General features: G+C 34.4%; 1 protein-coding gene across 3 annotated transcripts in view; it reads right to left on the minus strand.

The window, feature by feature from the left end:
* grh (grainy head) overlaps positions 1 to 19,446 on the minus strand; it is a 378,710-nt gene that overhangs the window by 11,724 nt on the left and 347,540 nt on the right. For 2 of the 3 annotated variants that reach the window (XM_067110721.1, XM_067110722.1), the window contains 4 exons: positions 13,804 to 13,898; positions 6,430 to 6,486; positions 1,101 to 1,202; positions 245 to 424 (listed from right to left, as the gene is read on the minus strand). In XM_067110721.1, the coding sequence (XP_066966822.1) occupies positions 245 to 424; positions 1,101 to 1,202; positions 6,430 to 6,486; positions 13,804 to 13,898 (434 nt within the window). Of the gene's footprint in view, positions 1 to 244; positions 425 to 1,100; positions 1,203 to 2,409; positions 2,518 to 6,429; positions 6,487 to 13,803; positions 13,899 to 19,446 lie in introns of all 3 variants that reach the window. The other variant, XM_067110719.1, reaches the window with a different exon arrangement.

A 19,446-nucleotide genomic window follows, 5' to 3' on the forward strand; every position in this document is an offset into this window, starting at 1 on the left:
ATATATATATATATATATATATATATATATATATATAAGCTAAACATATACACACATATAAAGTACTAAGACAAAATATTCCAAATAGATGTATGTATATATACATATATATATATATATATATATATATATATATATATATATATATATATATACACATATTATATCATATGAGTCTATACTCAGTTCCAGAACATACACACACACAAACCCACACACACACACACGCCCAGTCCCCACCCACCTTCTCCAAATCCTCAGCTGGGGTGAAGAGAACGGGCGGTTTGGTGAGATCCTGCATGGAGTAGAACTCGGAGCGGTCGCAAGGCTGGTGGTAGAGGTCCTCGTATTTCTTGCGGGTGGTGGCGACCATCCGGCGTTTGGCGGCCCGTCGCTCCTCGTCGCGTGTTTTCCTCTCAGCGCCCTGCGAGAAGCAGCAGGAAAGAGGGGAGAACGAGATAATCAATAATAAGGAAGACGAAGATAATAAATAATAAGGGAGATGGAGATTAATACAAAATAAGGAGAAAGTTGAGGATGGGTACATGACTATGAAATAAATTAGGAAACGATAGAGATTAGAGAATGCACACAATTGGAAGGGTATGAGAAATGGTTAATTTTTTTTTAATGTATCTCTCTCTCCATATACATACATATATTATGTGTATATATTTACATATATATATATATATATATATATATATATATATATATATATATATATATATGTGTGTGTGTGTGTATATATGCATATATATATATAAATCTATATACATCTGTATATACATGTATGTATGAATTTATATACATTATATATGTGTATATATATCTACATATATATATATATATACATATATATATATATATATATATATATATATATATATATATATATATATATATATATATATATATATATATATATATATAAAGAGAGAGAGAGAGAGAGAGAGAGAGAGAGAGAGAGAGAGAGAGAGAGAGAGAGAGAGAGAGAGAGAGAGAGTACAAAACCATAAAACAATAAGACATTAAATCTCCCCAGTCATCGTTATATTCATAAAAAAAAAAAAAAAAAAAAAAACAGCGCGACCTCGTACCTTGTCACAGAAGACCTTGATCTGACAATATCCTCGGTGGACTAGTGTCGCGGCGTCCCTAGGATCCTCGTAAGTGTCGACCTGGATGTGAAGTGGAAGACCCTGGAACACAGAAGCAGAATTAGAAGGCGAACGAAAAATGGCGTCGCTGTACGACGGCACAAGATGACGAAGGATGTTTGTAGATAAAGTAATAAGAGAGTCTATGCCTACATACTTTATATATATATATATATATATATATATATATATATATATATATATATATATATATATATATATATATATTCGTGATTTTTGCCGCATATCAGTGAACTATAATATCCCAGAATTAATCTATACTGAATTTTGGATAAATAATACTTTTAAAAACGAAAAGGAGGGGTGACAGAAATTTACAGTATCAACAACAAACACAAAAGAACCTTGGGGCGCTGCCCTGAGGAATTTGTATACTATTGTCATTTATAACATTTATAACATTTACAATTAAGATTATGACAACTATGAAAAAATAAGATAATTCAAAGTTTGGGACACTGAAAAAAAATACCTTAAAAGAACATTTATTAAAAAAACGAGTTTTATTTTTATTAAAAAAGGAAATTTTTATCTTTTATAATCAAAGCCCACATTCAGTCCCGTGAAATGAGACTTATTAATGACAAAGCTTTCGCATAATCAAAGGGCGCTTACATATCGAGAACTACCGCTACCTGACACTGACCATTCACTGAAAGAAATATAAAATTGTACAAACTGAACCGGATAGACTAAAACAAACGAAAACAGAGATTTAAATAAGTAAAAAAAAAAAAAATTAAATTGTTCGAAAGGGCAGGTCCAGCCAAAAAGAAAAAAAAAACAGCACAACAATACACATGTCAAAATCCTTCAAGTAATTTTGCCATCTCCTACACACTCACTATCAAAACAAGAAGCTAATTGTAAAACTAAACAGAAAGAGAGTGAAAATGGAAAAGAATGCTTCATTAACTCAAAAATAATGACGTCAAGTGACAACTAAGAAACATGACTAAAAGCAGCTATACATAAGTGAAAACTGAGAAACATCACTCAGCCAATCCCTGTGCATGAATCCAGAAAATGACTGACATTTGCATCAAGTTCTAATATTCTTCAATGAATGAGAATGATCTCTTTTTCCCTTACCCCTTGACATGGGATATGGGATGTCGAGAAAGAGAAAGAGAGAGAAAGGGAGAAAAAGAGAGAAAGGACAGAACAACAGAGTGAGAGACGGAGAGAGAGAGAGAGTGATAAAGCACTTCCTATCGTAGTCAGTCACCTGGGTATGCAGAGGAAGTGGCTGGGATGAAGGATTGTAGAGGTGGTGAAGGTGTTGTGGTGTACTTAACACAGCGTAGGTGTCCACCTGAATATGCAGCGGCGGGCCCTGAAAGATACGTTCAATGTAAACAGATAGGAGGGAAGAGGAGGAGGAGGAGGAGAAGGAGGAGGAGGAGGACGTCAAAATAGGAAGCACCACAGAAAGAAAGAATGCACCAATCAACAGAACAGAGATCAAATCGAAAGAGAGAATTAGGTTCATGGCAAAAGAAGATGGATTCAGGTCCGCCTGTTAAGTTATTAATAAGCTGTAGACTGTATTTTTTTTTTTAACTGGAGAGCTCGGAAAGCCTGTTAAACCAAAGTACATCACTTGCAAGGAACACTGGAGACATTATATCAATAGCAACTGGGAGAGCTGAAAGACTAGTAAAACTAATTTATTGCAACTCCAAGACCAGATCACCAGATTTAGTATATCTTCTTGGCTACAAAACTTACTTCGATTTCAATCGATTTTTAAAAGAGAGTTCTGCTGGTTTTTACAAATGGCTTAAAAGTTTGATTTCTACAGGTAGCAAGTATTCAGGCAATGTACTCTTAATCGAAGAGAGAGAGAGAGAGAGAGAGAGAGAGAGAGAGAGAGAGAGAGAGAGAGAGAGAGAGAGAGAGAGAGAGACCTATATGGCTTTGGAGATGGCAAACGTCAAGAGAAACAGATCCATTTTACTAAAAGTGGCTAGAACTTTACTCTAAAGCAGGTGCCTCAGTTATGAACGAATTTATAAACCCTTATTCCATTTCCACTGATTCCCTGCATCTGATAAATGTCATTTTACTGATCAAATAATCAAGATTTTTACACAAAATAAATTGGCAGCTTATTGTTATTTAATGGATATATGAAATCCTTATCCCTTCGGGGCCCATCTAATACACATGTATATATCAATGCCTGTCTGTATGGATGTGCATATGTTTGAAATGCACAAGCATACATGTGCATGCAAATATACCGAAGAAATGACGATAAAGACTGAATTTCGAACATCTAAAAATTATAACAAATGAAAAGATGGAGACAACAGTTAATTGGAAGGCAGGCATCAACAACAGAGGCACTAGTAAATAATAATAATAATAATAATAATAATAATAATAATAATAATAATAATAATGATAATAATAATAATAATAAATCTATCTATCAGGATATAAAACCAACACGATCATGCATACATTTCTTCTAACATATACTGTATTTGTATGAAAAGTAAAAAAATCATATGAAGGTTTCAGGGAGAAAAACAAGATCGAAAACAAAACAAAACACACACACACTTATTAATATATATATATATATATATATATATATATATATATATATATATATATATATATATAATATATATGCGTGTGACATAGAGCACTCAAACGTGTATATTCATTAAATGCAGTATGAGCTAGAGCAAGTATGCATTCGTATCACTACGCATGCAAGCACGTACATATGTACGCACGATAAGGTGCATGCATGCAAATCCAGTTCCATTTGCATTCACTTTCGTATCATGGACGTTGGTCTTTAACGCTTTCGAAAGTCCAGTTTTTTCAGATTAGTTTTTTTATCTTATTTATGTAAGCTCTGCTGATGAGGGTGGAAAACACACACACACGCACATACACACACGCGCGCACACACATGCACACAAAAACATGCATAAGCGACACCAGAGCACACTCACAAGAGAGAGAGAGAGAGAGAGCAATTAACATAGCCTTTTAAGGCTCCTGTGATAAATGAGATGGAAGCGCCTTCCTGATTTTAGGAATCTTAAACAGAACAACCGTACGGGTTCCAACAAACACCTTACCCCTCCGCCCTCTCCCCAATACCCTTCCCCCCACACTCCTACCCCTAAAATCCCCCTAAACCGCCCCTCCCCCAAACATCCTCCACATTTGGCTCCGCCCCAATAGAGCACACACAAACACACATACACAATGGTCCTCCTTCAACTCGACTGACGATCCTCTCTCTCTCTCTCTCTCTCTCTCTCTTTCTCTCTCTCTCGTATTTAATTGAAAAGGAAACCTGAGCCGACTAGTTTCTGCATCCTCTATCGTTTATTAGAGAAATAATGAAGATAAATTATGAACAGTCGAGCAGCGGAGAGACAGTTAAGAGTGAAATGGGGAATGTTCAGAGCTTTAAGTTTAAAACTGGGAGCGTGTGGGAAATCGCGTGAACTTTATAATTAAGTGGGAATAATGGGGAATATTCTAAGCTTTATAATAAAATAGAAGTAATATAGGTGACTAGAAGTACCACGGGAAACTTAGGCACTTTTGAAATTAAGGGAGAGTTGACGAACCTTCTAATCAGATGGAAGTAATGGGGTGCTACGTAATTAGGAGAAATGGGAAATTCTATTAACTTTTCAACTCGGAGTAATGGGGAATACCTACGACCTGTACAATTAACTGGGAGTAATGGGATTGTCAAGAGCTTTATAATCAATCGAAAGCCATCCAGACTGGTAGCAAGGTACAGAATACTACATACTAATATCTCTATTTCTACAAAGGTTCCCGGATTATGACAGGCGTCTAAGTTGAGCTTTGGACCCAGTGTTTTAGCGACCTCTTGATAAAAGGGAAACTGCGCTGATGCCGCTTACAAAATTTTGGGGGGAACGACATGGATAAGGCCACAAACTCAGCACGGATTGACTGAAGCAGCCACAGCTTGTGTTGTGTTTTTGTCTCCGCAGACATCCCGTTGGAGGGAATGGATTAATGTTTACATACACATACACACACACGTATTATATATGTATATAATATATACAGTATATATTATATATATAATTATATATATAAATATATTATATATATATATATATATATATATATATATATATATAAATATATATATATATATATATATATATATATATATATATATATATATATATATATATATATATATATATATATATATATATATATATATATATATATATATGTAGAATCTACTGGTCACTTTTACCAGATACATATGTACTTGTAATAACACTTGTGATATACAAAAAAGGACGCCCATTGCTTTCTTTTTCAGAATGTCCAGAAACTCATTTCTATTAACTTTCTTTTACTCTCAAAATACTTCAGAGTACCTTCTGAGGGAATTCCTCCTCCCCCTCCCCTCTCCAAACCATCTATCCACCAAAAGAGCGAACCACCAAGAAGCCAAAATGGCAGGGGAGGAGAGGGGGAAGGGGAGGGGGGGGGGAATAAATACATAATGTAATCAAAGGGGATCATACCCAAACCCACTATTTGCTTATATTGTAACGCTCGATAAGCGAGACTAGACTGTGTGGAGGGGCTGGGGAGCGGGAGAGGGGGAGGGAGGACCTCTTTATACTTTGAAGGCTTTAGTTAAACGCCATTTGCAAAGGTTTCCAATTCTCTCGCCAGCCGTTTTCGTCCACCTTCTGCTGCTTTGTAAATAAGGCTTCATGCGAGCACATTTTCATCCTGTTAAAGTGTATTAGATTTTTATCTTATCCTTGGGGCTGTACTCTCCTCTCACTCGTTCTTTCTCACTCCCTAATTTAGTCTTTGTATCTGTGTTTATTACCCAACAACAACAACAACAATAACAATAATAATAATAATAAAAATAATACCAACAATAAAAATGAAAATTATTAATATTTTTACAATAATAATGATAATAATAATAATAATAATAATAATAATAATATTATTATTATCATTATTATTATTATTACTATTATTATTAAACATCCCATTAAAATCAAGAACTTTTCTGAAGATGCACTGCCCAAAATGAAAGAATATTATCATTGTTATTATTTTTACTATTATTATTATTATATAATCATTATTATTAGTATTATTATTAAAAAATTCCAACTAAGCCCAAGTACCTTTTGAAGATGCGCTGCCTTAAAATTGAGAGAGAGATGAAATGACCCCAGCGCCTTACCTTTACTCCCTTTTGACTGCTGAAATCCGTACTTAAACATTGAATGGCCACGCTGATCTGGAAATAAAAAGACATTGTCAATCAATCGTCAGTTTCGTAAGCATATGTGATGATTAAGTCAATGCACACAGATAAAGCTATATATATATATATATGTATATATATATATATATATATATATATATATATATATATATATATATATATATATATATATATATATATATATATATATATATTAGTAAGTATACTGCATCCTTTGCGGATGAGAAATACAGATTATACATACATATATATATATATATATATATATATATATATATATATATATATATATATATATATATAATATAAACTGCCTCTTTGGCAAATTTTTACCATTTAAATTTCACATTTGCAATTTGGTTGGAAAACCTGGAATCATCAACCCCTAACACTACAGTAATACAAATCTAGGCAAAATTATCCGAACTAGAGAAAGACAACAAAGGTCTTTTGACAAAAAAAAAAAAAGAAAAAAGTTCGTCTAGTGATAAAAAAATCTTCCAAATTCCTTAACATGACTTTTAATAACGCAGTAAAAATTAACTACGCAAAATCGTTTGACGAAGAATGGGACATGGGAAGACAGTATGTCACTTCTTATTGAGATTTCGAAGTACTGACAAAAACAGGAAAATTTTACGTTTAAGTTAAAGAAAAAATGAAAAACAAAAAAATCTCCCCCCTCAAAAAGTATAAAAATTCCTCAGCATCACAAAAAAAGAGACAATTTTTCTTAGCAAATTTATACCCGGAGGTGAGGAGAAGCCTTAGGAAATCTTGGCTCCAGTAGAAAAAATTTATAAAAATTTATAAAAAGTTATAAAAAGTCTTGGCATCAGTCGCAGCTATGGACAAAGGAAGCGGAAAATTCCTCAAAAAACGTGGAATAATTTTGTGGAAAACACTGAAACTCCCCCACGATTTATCTGTACGAAGACAGTGGAGTCTATTGTTGGTAAAGGTCAACTGACTTTAAGAGAAGTGATGAGTCGATGGCCTTCAAAAATTACATTAAAATGGAACAGCCTGTTACAAAGAGAGAGAGAGAGAGAGAGAGAGAGAGAGAGAGAGAGAGAGAGAGAGAGAGAGAGAGAGAGAGAGAACTTCGGGCTAATTGATATTCAAAACGATAGCTCCTAACTCCTCCAACAACCACTTTGGGTTTGAACAGATACCCACCCCTACGACACCTGGGCACAGAGCTGATTAGCCACTGAGAGGATGCCCAATCACAAAAGAGGTGGCCCGGCATAAAGCAAAGACCAGCGGAGATATGATAGCTCCCAGACCGAAGGACGGGAGATTGTATACACAAAGTATCACTTCTGACTTCTGAAAGGTGATGGCATTTAGAGAGCAGCTGCAGAAAGGTGTCTCACTGTTTTCAACATTTTCACCCTTGGGATGTTCGTTCTTTGTGATATTACTCGTCGAAGAGTTAGTTATGTAATTATACATATCGAAGTATGGAATACATAATCTTCGACTATAAATAAGCGAGAGTATTTAGGCCAATTACAGGATCATTCAAAACTGTTGCCCTGAAATTTACCAGTTGCTCGGTACTTTGCAAATACGTATCTTAATATGATTTACTCTAAAGCACAAAGGAACATTATTTTATGTAACGAATGTAGGTCGGGGCAGAGATTTGACCCTCTAAATATGAAAGCAACCTCATTTCTACTCTTTTCCTCCATAATTCCTTCCGTAATTAATGCCCTAGTCAAAAGCAATGACCGTTCATTACACATATATACTTTCCTGCCTTTATTCTTTTTATAAATGCTTTACAATATTCTCCTGCCTTCAATCTCTTTCTGTTATCTAGCGCTTAGAGTGGGCACCTTCCTTCAGTTAAAAAAAAAAAAAAAAAAAAAAAAAAAAAAAAAAAAAAGATTCATGCATTCCAATTCTTCGACTTTTGTTTTATTAACAATTCTGTAAATTAATATGGGGACTAATAAAAAAAAAAAGTAAAAAATGCGTCGGAGTTTCTTCAGCGCAATCGAGTTTTCTGTACAGCATATAATCAAGGCCACCGAAAACAGATCTATCTTTCGGTGGTCTCGGTATAATGCTGTATGAGACAGGGCCCATGAAATTTTAACCATGGCCCGGTGGTGGTCTATCCTATATAGTTGCCAGAAGCATGATTATGGCTAACTTTAACCGTAAATAAAATAAAAACTACAGAGGCTAGAGGGCTGCAATTTGGTATGATTGATGATCGGAGAGTGGGTGATCAACATAACAATTTGCAGCCCTCTAGCCTCAGTAATTTTTAAGATCTGAGTGCGGACAGAAAGACAAAGCCATCACAATATTTTTCTTTACAGAAAACTAAAACACCGATGAGGAACACCATTCAGGTGTTCGAAAGTTTTTGTTTATTTTACTTAGTAATATATTTACTATATAATTGTGGATTTTCATTACAAAACTGGGGGAATATTGGGAAAGTTCGATATGTGGGGGGGGGGGACTAGGAAAAGTTACGTCAACTCAAATAAAAGAACATTTATTAGTACGTAGATCCACGGAATATTTAAGTTACTGACTTAAATAGGAAGGAATCTAGAAGTGCGTATGTAGTTGCATATGCCAGTGACTATAAAATGAAGTATACCCGTAGATTTGACATATACATATGTATATATATACATATATATTTGTCGTATTGACATTTCCTCATCTAGCTTTCCTAATCTTTTATTCTGTCCTTGTAATAATACTTGATGATTTTGCTTTACTTTCTTATATTTTCTTGGGCTTAATATTTAACGCTACATATATACAGTACACACACACACACACACACACACACACACACACACACACACACACACACACATATATATATATATATATATATATATATATATATATATATATATATATATATATATGTGTGTGTGTGTGTGTGTGTGTATATAGTGTCTCGTTAGGAAAAAATTTTTATCAAGAAATTTGTTATGGTAGAAATGTGTGTGTGTGTGTGTGTGTGTGTGTGTGTGTGTGTGTGTGTGTGTGTGTGTGTGTGTGTGTGTGTGTGTGAGAGAGAGAGAGAGAGAGAGAGAGAGAGAGAGAAAGTGGTGTAATACAGAGCCCTCGAGAGCCGGGGAGAGAATACCCAGACCAGTCATTATGGATAGGATAATCAATGTAATACGCCATATCAAAGTTGTTACGGGGAAATCTTACAAGCACTGGTCTATTCTCTCGACCTCTCTTAGGAAGAAGAAGAAGAAGAAGAAGAAGAAGAGAAAAGACTCACAAGAAAGTAATAAGAGACGAACGTATAATAGAAGAAGAAGAAGAAGAAGAAGAAGAAGAAGAAGAAGAAGAAGAAGAAGAAGAAGAAGAGGAAGAGAGAAAGACTCACAAGAAAGTAATATGAGACGAACGTATAACAGGACGATAAAAATGAGAACGGGAAGAAAAATCGGCAAGTCTACGAAGAATAAAGAGCTAAGAATATATGCGCAAGAACAACGAGAGAAAAATCAGAGAGTGAAGAAGTAAGAATAGAGGTTTAAAAGAAGTAGGAAGAAAAGTAAGAAGAAATTCATAGAGTAAAAATCACTCCAAAGATATTTAATGAGAAAAAAGCCAAAAGGAAAATTAAGGCAAAACGCTAAAAAAAGAAAAATTGCATGGAATGAAAAGAATGAAATTAAAATTGGAGAAAAAAATAACCAAAAAATACACGCATAGAAGAAAAGAATATTAAAAAATTATGTCTACTGGAAAAAAAAGGAAAAAATACAAGGGAATAATATGCAAGAGCACAAAAGAAATGAGATGATAAAAAACTAAAAATAAAAGTAATAATAATCATAAGTGAGTTCACACGGCCATTAGATACACGCAGACCTCACTTACTCATTCAACTTGATATTTCAAACCGTTATCAAAAACTTTTTTTTTTTTTAATTTTGAACTCTCCTGTTATCAGCCTTCAGTCTCTCAGGCATTCCATAACTGTATTAGAAATTTACCAGATAGGTAACAGGGAGAAAAGCAGCAGAAAGAAAAGTAATAGAGAGAGAAAAGCAGCAGAAAGAAAATTAACATGGAGAAAAGCAGCAGGAAGAAAACCAGCAGAAAGAAAAAATAAAAGGGCGGAAAGCAGCGTGGAGAGAAGCAGCAGACAGAAAAACAATAGAACGAAAAGCAGTAGCGAGAAAAGTAGCATAAAAAGCAGCACAGAGAAAAGCAGCAGAAAAAAAGCAGCGACGAGAAAAGTAGCAGGGAGAAAAGCAGCATTAGCAGACGCCGCCCAGAGACGTCGATATTCTTGAGGTGAGGTGGTGCTGCTGCTGGTGCTACCACCCTGATTGACTTTTAAAGCAACTTGGCGAAGTTTTAGTGGGAAATCAATTATCACCACTCCAGGGGCACGTCGCCAGGCTACTTGACCTGATAAAGCAAAGAGGGTTTACACCCAACACCTGTTCAGGCAGCAACCGCAGTTAGCTATCCCCCCCCCCTTCTCTCTCTCTCCAATGAAAGTCAACAATCTCTGAGTTTTTTGTAACTATTCCTTTCTTGAGGAATTCAGAGGTATTTTAAGGGCTTTATTCCTTTCTGGTGGACAATAGAATATATATATATATATATATATATATATATATATATATATATATATATATATATATATATATATATATACATATACATACATATATATATATATATATATATATATATATATATATATATATAAATTATATACATATATTTACATATATATTTATACAGAATATATACTTATATATATGTATATGTATGTATGTATATATATACAGAGAGAGAGAGAGAGAGAGAGAGAGAGAGAGAGAGAGAGAGAGAGAGAGAGAGAGAGAGAGAGAGAGAGAGAATAAACTGCAATACAAATGCAAAGCGAAGAGATATGATAACCCTGTACATAGAACCAATGAGGAACACTCAGGCATATACTGTGCAGTATATACCTCGATTTTTTCTGCCCCTCCTCAGAACCAGAATAATGAACAGAGTTGCTCCTTGTCTGCAGATTAGGCTGGTATTGTTCCTGGATGGGCTTGTGATCCCTGATCAGCCCTTACTGACAAGAGCACAGAGCTTGCGATCAAAGATGCAGAAGAATTTACAAGGACCAGACCCCTTCCTATGGGGCCATTTTACCCCCCTGCTAAGCTTCAAAAACACTTGGCATGTTAATATGCCACTAGATGGCTTTTAATTAAGGCGCTCCGCTGACAGACAAGGTCAGGATTGTAGAACCACTTAGGTAAACTCGTATGAAGAAAATCCACAGCCCTGTCGAAGGTGAGACTCTGGCTCTAATTAAGTGTTGAAACAGTCAGAGGAAGATGTCCATATCTTACTGATCGTCTGTGTGTTCAGTAAAAAAAAAAAAAAAAAAAAAACCGGACATCATTCTTAGGAGTATACATGAGATAGTTTCAGTTTTTACTGACATGACACCGTTACGGAGAATCACTGAGCAAGCGCATGCAATTATATATATATATATATATATATATATATATATATATATATATATATATATATATATATATATATATATATATATATATATATATATATATATATATATATATATATATATATACAAATATATATATGTATATACATATACATATACATATATATATATATATATATATATATATATATATATATATATATATATATATATACATATACATATACTGTATACATACATACATACATACATACACACATATATAAGTATAATTATATATATATATATATATATATATATATATATATATATATATATATATATACTGTATATATTTGTGTGTGTGTGCGCGTATGTGTGCGCACAGATACACACCTACAATGTACACCACGGACGAACAAGAAATAAACAAAAGTGAGAATTGCATTATCGCATCTGTGCAACCAAACACGGGAGGTGTTAATGGATTCGTACTCTTGGTAGATAACATACCTCCCATTCTATAACGAACCAAACGGCTCTACGAACAAAGAGGAGAATTTAGATGCTAGAACATGCAGGGGAGGTGGAGGAGGGGAGGGAGAAGAGAAAGAAGGGGAAGGGGAGGGAATGGGAGGGGGGGAGAAGGGAAGGGAAGGGGAGGGGTGTTGGTTAATTCATTTCGAAAGACGGATCAGTTTTTTTTTTACTTCATTATACTTACATAGTAGTACATGAAGTGCTGAGCCTACAATTGCTTATTACTAAGGTCAAGATTATGGTGGCGCCATATATATATATATATATATATATATATATATATATATATATATATATATATATATATATATATATATATATATATATATATATATATATATATATATATATATATATATATACAACAAAAGTAGCAATTTAAAATTGCGCTGAATATATGGGTTTATTAAGGGCATATCGGGCTGAACAAGTATGTTCTGATATTGTATTCAACCAAACGATCTCTGAAACAAAAATAACAGCGGAAGAATGACAATTTAAAAAATTAATTGTTCTGTTTGATAATTACCAGAGCCATCCAGCGACTGCTAAACTAATTAGAGAGCCTCACCTTGGAGAAAGATTTAATCCATTCTGCCATAGAGTTTTTAAGGAAAACAAGTCAAATTTGCCGGATTTCTTCGGCGCAATCGAATTTTCTGTACAGCCGCTACAGCGTATAATCAAGGCCACCGAAAATAGATCTATCTTTCGGTGGTCTCGGTATAATGCTGTGTGAGCCGCGACCCATGAAACTTTAACCACGGCCCGGTGGTGACCTGGCTTATATCGTTGCCAGAAGCACGATTATGGCTAACTTTAACTTTAAATAAAATAAAAACTACTGAGGCTAGAGGGCTGCAATTTGGTATGTTTGATGACTGGAGGGTGGATGATCAGCGCAGCATACCAATTTGCGGTCCTCTAGCCTTATAAGTTTTTAAGATCTGAGGGCGGACAGAAAAACTGCGGACAGAATAAAGCGCGGATGGACAGACAAAGCCGGCACAATAGTTTTCTTTTACAGACAACAAAAAATGGCATGTAAACACCTGCTTATATAAAATTCGCCAAGAAAAGAAAAAAAAAAACAGGAATCGTAAATACGTTTTCCATATTTATGGTCAGAACCAGATCTGACCATTTCGATAACAACTGACCTCGAAAAAAAAAAAATTAAGACCAAAACCTAACTCTCTGTAATAGTCTCTTTAACAAACATAAGTCTACATTGTATTCATTCACTGTATCTAATGAAAGACAGCATTATATAATGTTTACATCGATACAATATTAAACCAGTCTCCGGTACATACCTTTGCTCCAGTATCTAATGGGCTCCAGTATACAACGATGGCGTTGTGCGCTATTTCTTCTATGTTCCCCACGAGTCCCACACTGTTCTTGGTATCTGGAATGAGAAGATATTGATCAGAAATTCTTCATATGAGAGAGAGAGAGAGAGAGAGAGAGAGAGAGAGAGAGAGAGAGAGAGAGAGAGAGAGAGAGAGAGAGAGAGAGAGAGAGAGAGGTGACGTTTTGCAAAAGGATAATTTTATGTACAATTCAAAATACCTTGAATTTACTGTTACCTGACTGGCAACCAACGCAACAGTGATAACAAGAATGACAATTGCAAATAATGATGACAGTGATGATAATAATAATGATCATCATTCTCGTCGTCATCATCATCACTGACAATGATAAGAGTAACTATTTCATATAGACCACTCGTCAAATCAACGACATACTCGGAGCGAATTATGAATTGGTGAATACCTCCACCGATCAAGGCTGAGAAGTGAAAGCCGCTACCTTCCTAGCGAATGCTAAAATAAGCCATAAAAATATCGTCATAATGATGAGCCATAAAAAGCAGCCTGAAGTACTGGCAGTTAAAAATGATCGGACATTAATTCAGACCTCTCTCTCTCTCTGCGGTTGTAAGCAGCGAAGTCTTCTGCACCTACTAGACTTGATATTCGTGTTATTGAGGACTTTCATCTGACACAAATAAAGACTGCATTTCTCGTATTCGTGCTATAGAGGACTTTCATCTGAAGCAAATAAAGATTGCATTTCTCTCTCATATTCGTGCGATAGAAGACTTTCATCTGAAGCACACAAAGACTGTTTTTCTCTCTTGTGTTCGTTTATAGAGGACTTTCATCTGAGCAGATTATGACTGTATTTCTCTCTTATGTTTCTGCTATCGAAGACTTTCATCTGAAGCACATAAAGACTTTTTTTCTCTATTGTATTCCTGCTATAGAGGACTTTCATCTGAGCAAATTATGACTGTATTTCTCTATTGTATTCCTGTTATAGAGGACTTTCATCTGAAGCAAATTATGACTGTATTTCTCTCTTGTATTTGTGCTATAGAAGACTTTAACCTGAAGCACAAAAAAACTGTATTCCTCTCTTGTATTCTTGCTATAGAGGACTTTCTTCTGAAACAGATCGTATCTCTATTATATTCGTGTTATAGAGGACTTTCATCTCAAGCAAACAAAGACTGTTTCTCCCTTTCATATGAACACAAATAAAGATAATATATATAGCGACTCGCTTACAACGACAGAAATTGGTCTCTGGAGCTTAGATTAATATTTTCAAATTAATTTGGAGATGTAATATAAGACGGGAGTGGTCCTCTCCGATACGGAAAACAATACCACCTAACTAGAACAGGTGTCAAACTCTTGAGAAATGGTAACAGTATCCAGATATGATAAAAAAACTACTACTACTATTATTATTATTATTATTATTATTATTATTATTATTATTATTATTATTATTATTATTATTATCATAAGTTTTCTGAATTCCAGTTTACTAAGCCCAACGTTTCTCCATTTTTTAAAAAAAATTCACCCTTCTTTAAAACGAAAAAACTTCTACTGCTATTATTATTATTATTGTTGTTGTTGTTTATTATTATTATTATTATTATTATTATTATTATTATTATTATTATTATCATCATAGTTTTCTGAATTCCAGTTTACCAAGCCCAACGTTTCTCCTTTTATTAACAAATTCACCCCTCTCAAAAACGAAAAAACTTCTATTATTATTATTATTATTATATTATTATTATTATTATTATTACTATTATTATCATCATCATAGTTTTCTTAATTCCACTTTACTATGCCCAGCGTCTCTCCTTTTTTTTTTTTTTTTTTTTTTTTTTTACAAATTCACCCTTCTCTAAAATGAATGGAAGAAGAAGAATAGAGTCGTTAATGTTAAAATGGCCGAATGGAGCGCCTTTGAGGGGATGGGGGTGGGGTGAAAGGGAGGAATAAGGAGGGCAAGGGTGGGGAAAGGGGAAGGGGAAGGGGCGGGAGAGGAGTTAGAATTCCCGAGGAGTGTTTTAAGGTCCTGGGAAAACGAAGTGTCATGTGATCCTGCTGTGCCGAGTCACAGTCCAGTGACACTCGAAGGGGGCGGGGGGTGGGAGAAGGGGGGGGGATTCATTCACCAGCCCCTCCCCTCGATCCCCGCCAAATCCCTTCCCCACCCCCATCCCTCCTAATCCTCACATTCTTCCTATTACCAACCCCCATTTTTCTTCTTCTTCTTCCTCTGTCGTTGCTAACAATATTATCCTTGATATTGCTGCCATTCTCGATGTCCTGTTTTTAATTATTCGCGTTTCCTGTGTCATCGTTATCATTTCTCTTATCATCATAATCATAGTTATTATCATCGCTATCATTACCATTAATCCTCATATATAGTTATTATTACTACTAATATTTTTCTTATTCGTCAATGCCTTTTGTTCTTCGCTGTCAGGAATCTTCACATAATTATCATTATTTTTATTACTATTTTTCTTATCGCCTATGCCTTTCGTTCTCCGCTATCATTAATCATTATATAATTATAATTTTTTTTTATTATTATTTTCCTTATCATCTATGCCTTTTGTTCTCCGCTGTCATTAATCCTCATCAAATCGTAATTATTTTATATTATTATTTTCACCATCATCTATGCCTTGAGTTCTTCACTATCAATAATCTTCGTATAAGTCTTTTCTTCATTATTTTCATTATCATCTACGCCTAGTCTTCTCCGCTATCATTAATCCCCACACAATCATAATTATTTTTATCACTACTTTTGTCCGATATGCCCCTTAGTCTTCGCCTTTCATTTATTCCAGTCTTCCTCCACCTCTCCTTCCTTCCCTTCTCCCGATCTTCCTTTCCTCCATTCCACTCTTTCGCAAGACTTAAAAGGGACACCACCTTGGGCTCCACAATCGAAGCAGACCAAGACATTGTTGGGACATACTTGTGGTCGAAAGCCTTACTTGCTTCTTTCTCCAGAACGGTGAGTTAAATTTTTCGTCACGTGGCTTTTTTTTAAGTTTTTTTATTTTTTTTTATTTTTTTTATTCGTTACTCAAGAGTTTCCTTGAAGAGATGCCCGAGCTGAATGTCAGGTGAATTTTGGATTTTATTTTTTATTTATAAGAGTGGTCCTATACCTTTTATAATAATAATAATAATAATAATAATAATAATAATAATAATAATAATAATAATAATAATAATAATAACAATAACCTATGGTGCATCACTACATTGTGACCAGAAATAATGAGTAAAAAGCGACAATAATGTAAATGAGACTATTTTTTTAACCTTTTTTGTATTTTAGAAAACTACAGTCTCTCATTTACATTATTGTGGTTTTTTACTCAGTATAATAATAATAATAATAATAATAATAATAATAATAATAATAATAATAATAATAATAATAATAATAATCTACAGAAATTGTTCAGTACAAAATTAATACCGAGAGCAAGTACAGCGAGCATCAATAAATACAAAATTCGATAACCACAAAACTCCGCCACGGCTGAGCAATCCACAAGAAAGATGTCCCTTACCCTCAGAAGTTAAATTCCTATCCCTCCAAAGTTCTAATTACTTGTTAAGAGTCAGAATACCTTTAACCTTTGGTCATATTAATGTTAAAATAAATACACAACTTTCTGCGTAACCATGCCAATGAGTAAAGAAAACAAATAGAACAAAAAACAGTCTCTTTGGAGAATGTAGCACTACTGATAACAGCAAACTCTTCAAGATGCCCAACAACTGAACTGGTCGAAATTACTATCGCTTGCACTGAAATAAGTTAAATTGATTGAGTCACACCTCAAATTGCTTCGCAAACCATACGAATTCAAACAAGTAACAAAATGGTTTTATTCAAATTTGACCCACTTGCTTAGAATAAGTAAAATGAATTGATTCATACCTTAGATTGCTTCTCAAACCATACGAATTCCAACAATCACCAAAACAGTTTTGTTCGAATTCGACCAAATACATAATGCAAGGATGTTGATAAATTTACCTTCAAACGCATTTTCCCGAAGAATCTTTAACCCACTGACCATAGGTTACTGGACAAGCCATTGATAAATTTACCTTAAAACGCATTTTCCCAAAGAGAATATTAACTATATAGGTTTTGCACAAGCCATTGATAAATTTACCTTAAAACGCACTTTCCCAATGAGAATATTTACTAAAGGTTTTGCACAAGCCACTGATAAATTTACCTTAAAACGCATTCCCAAAGAGAATATTAACTATAGGTTTTGCACAAGCCATTTATAAATTTATCTTAAATCGCATTTTCCCAAAGAGAATATCAACTACAGGTTTTGCACAAGCCACTGATAAATTTACCTGAAAATGCATTTTCCTTAAGAAAATATTAACTATAGGCTTTGCACAAGCCATTGATAAATTTACCTTACAACGCATTTTCCCAAAGAGAATATTAACTACAGGTTTTGCACAAGCCATTGATAATTTACCTTCAAACGCATTTTCCTAAAGAGAATATTAACTACTGGTTTTGCACAAACCACTGATAAATTTACCTTAAAACGCATTTTCCCACAGAAAAGTCGACCATAGGTTTTGCACAAGCAATTGACAAATTTACCTCAAAACGCATTTTCCCAAAGAGAATATTAGCTACAGGTTTTGCATCAGCCATTGACAAATTTACGTTAAAACGTATTTTTCCCAAAGAAACTTTAACCCAGTGACCATAGGTTACTACACAAACCCCGAACGAGTCCGGAGAGGAAGGGTGATTACTTTTCCCCTTTTTACAGTATTCTTCTGACCTTAATCGGCACACGCAGGCCTTAGGGGGAGATTGCTGATCCCCCCTCCAGATAAGCATGCCACTCCGTTACCCACCATTACCCCGGTTTTCTTTTGCATACCTGCTTAACGGGGCGGCCAGAGGTTTTATTTTGGGAGGGCTCTTAGGTGCCTTCTCTTCCTAAGGAACGTACGAAAGTTCAGATTTTTTTTTTCTTTTTTGGGGGGGAGGGGGATTTGTCCTCCTACATTAAATTACAATGACTGTTCAGAACCATTTCGTAATGTCGAAACCCTTAATACAGTGATTTCTTAGTAGTCTATAAAAATTGTGTGTATATTCACGTTTATGTACACTAATGTTTCATCATCTAATTCAGTTGTTTTTCTTCCAATTTACCTTCCAACAATCTCTCTCTCGTGGTATCATATGAGGTTATGATACAAAAGCACTGCTATATTCCCAAGCCAGCTGTTCTTCCTTTATATTTTTTTTCTCACTTTCCGAGCTTCTTTTCATGAACATATTTCTCTCTCTCTCTCTCTCTCTCTCTCTCTCTCTCTCTCTCTCTCTCTCTCTCTCTCTCTCTCTCTCTCTCTCTTTCTCGTGATATCATATGACTAACTGTTCTTGTTTTACGTTTTACTTTTCTCACTTTCCGAACTTCTTTTCATCAACAGATCTCTCTCTCTCTCTCTATATATATATATATATATATATATATATATATATATATATATATATATATATATATATATATATATATATATATATATATATATATATATATATAT

The sequence above is a fragment of the Macrobrachium rosenbergii genome, chromosome 10 (assembly GCF_040412425.1).
Source record: "Macrobrachium rosenbergii isolate ZJJX-2024 chromosome 10, ASM4041242v1, whole genome shotgun sequence".
Taxonomy (NCBI): Eukaryota; Metazoa; Arthropoda; class Malacostraca; order Decapoda; family Palaemonidae; genus Macrobrachium; species Macrobrachium rosenbergii.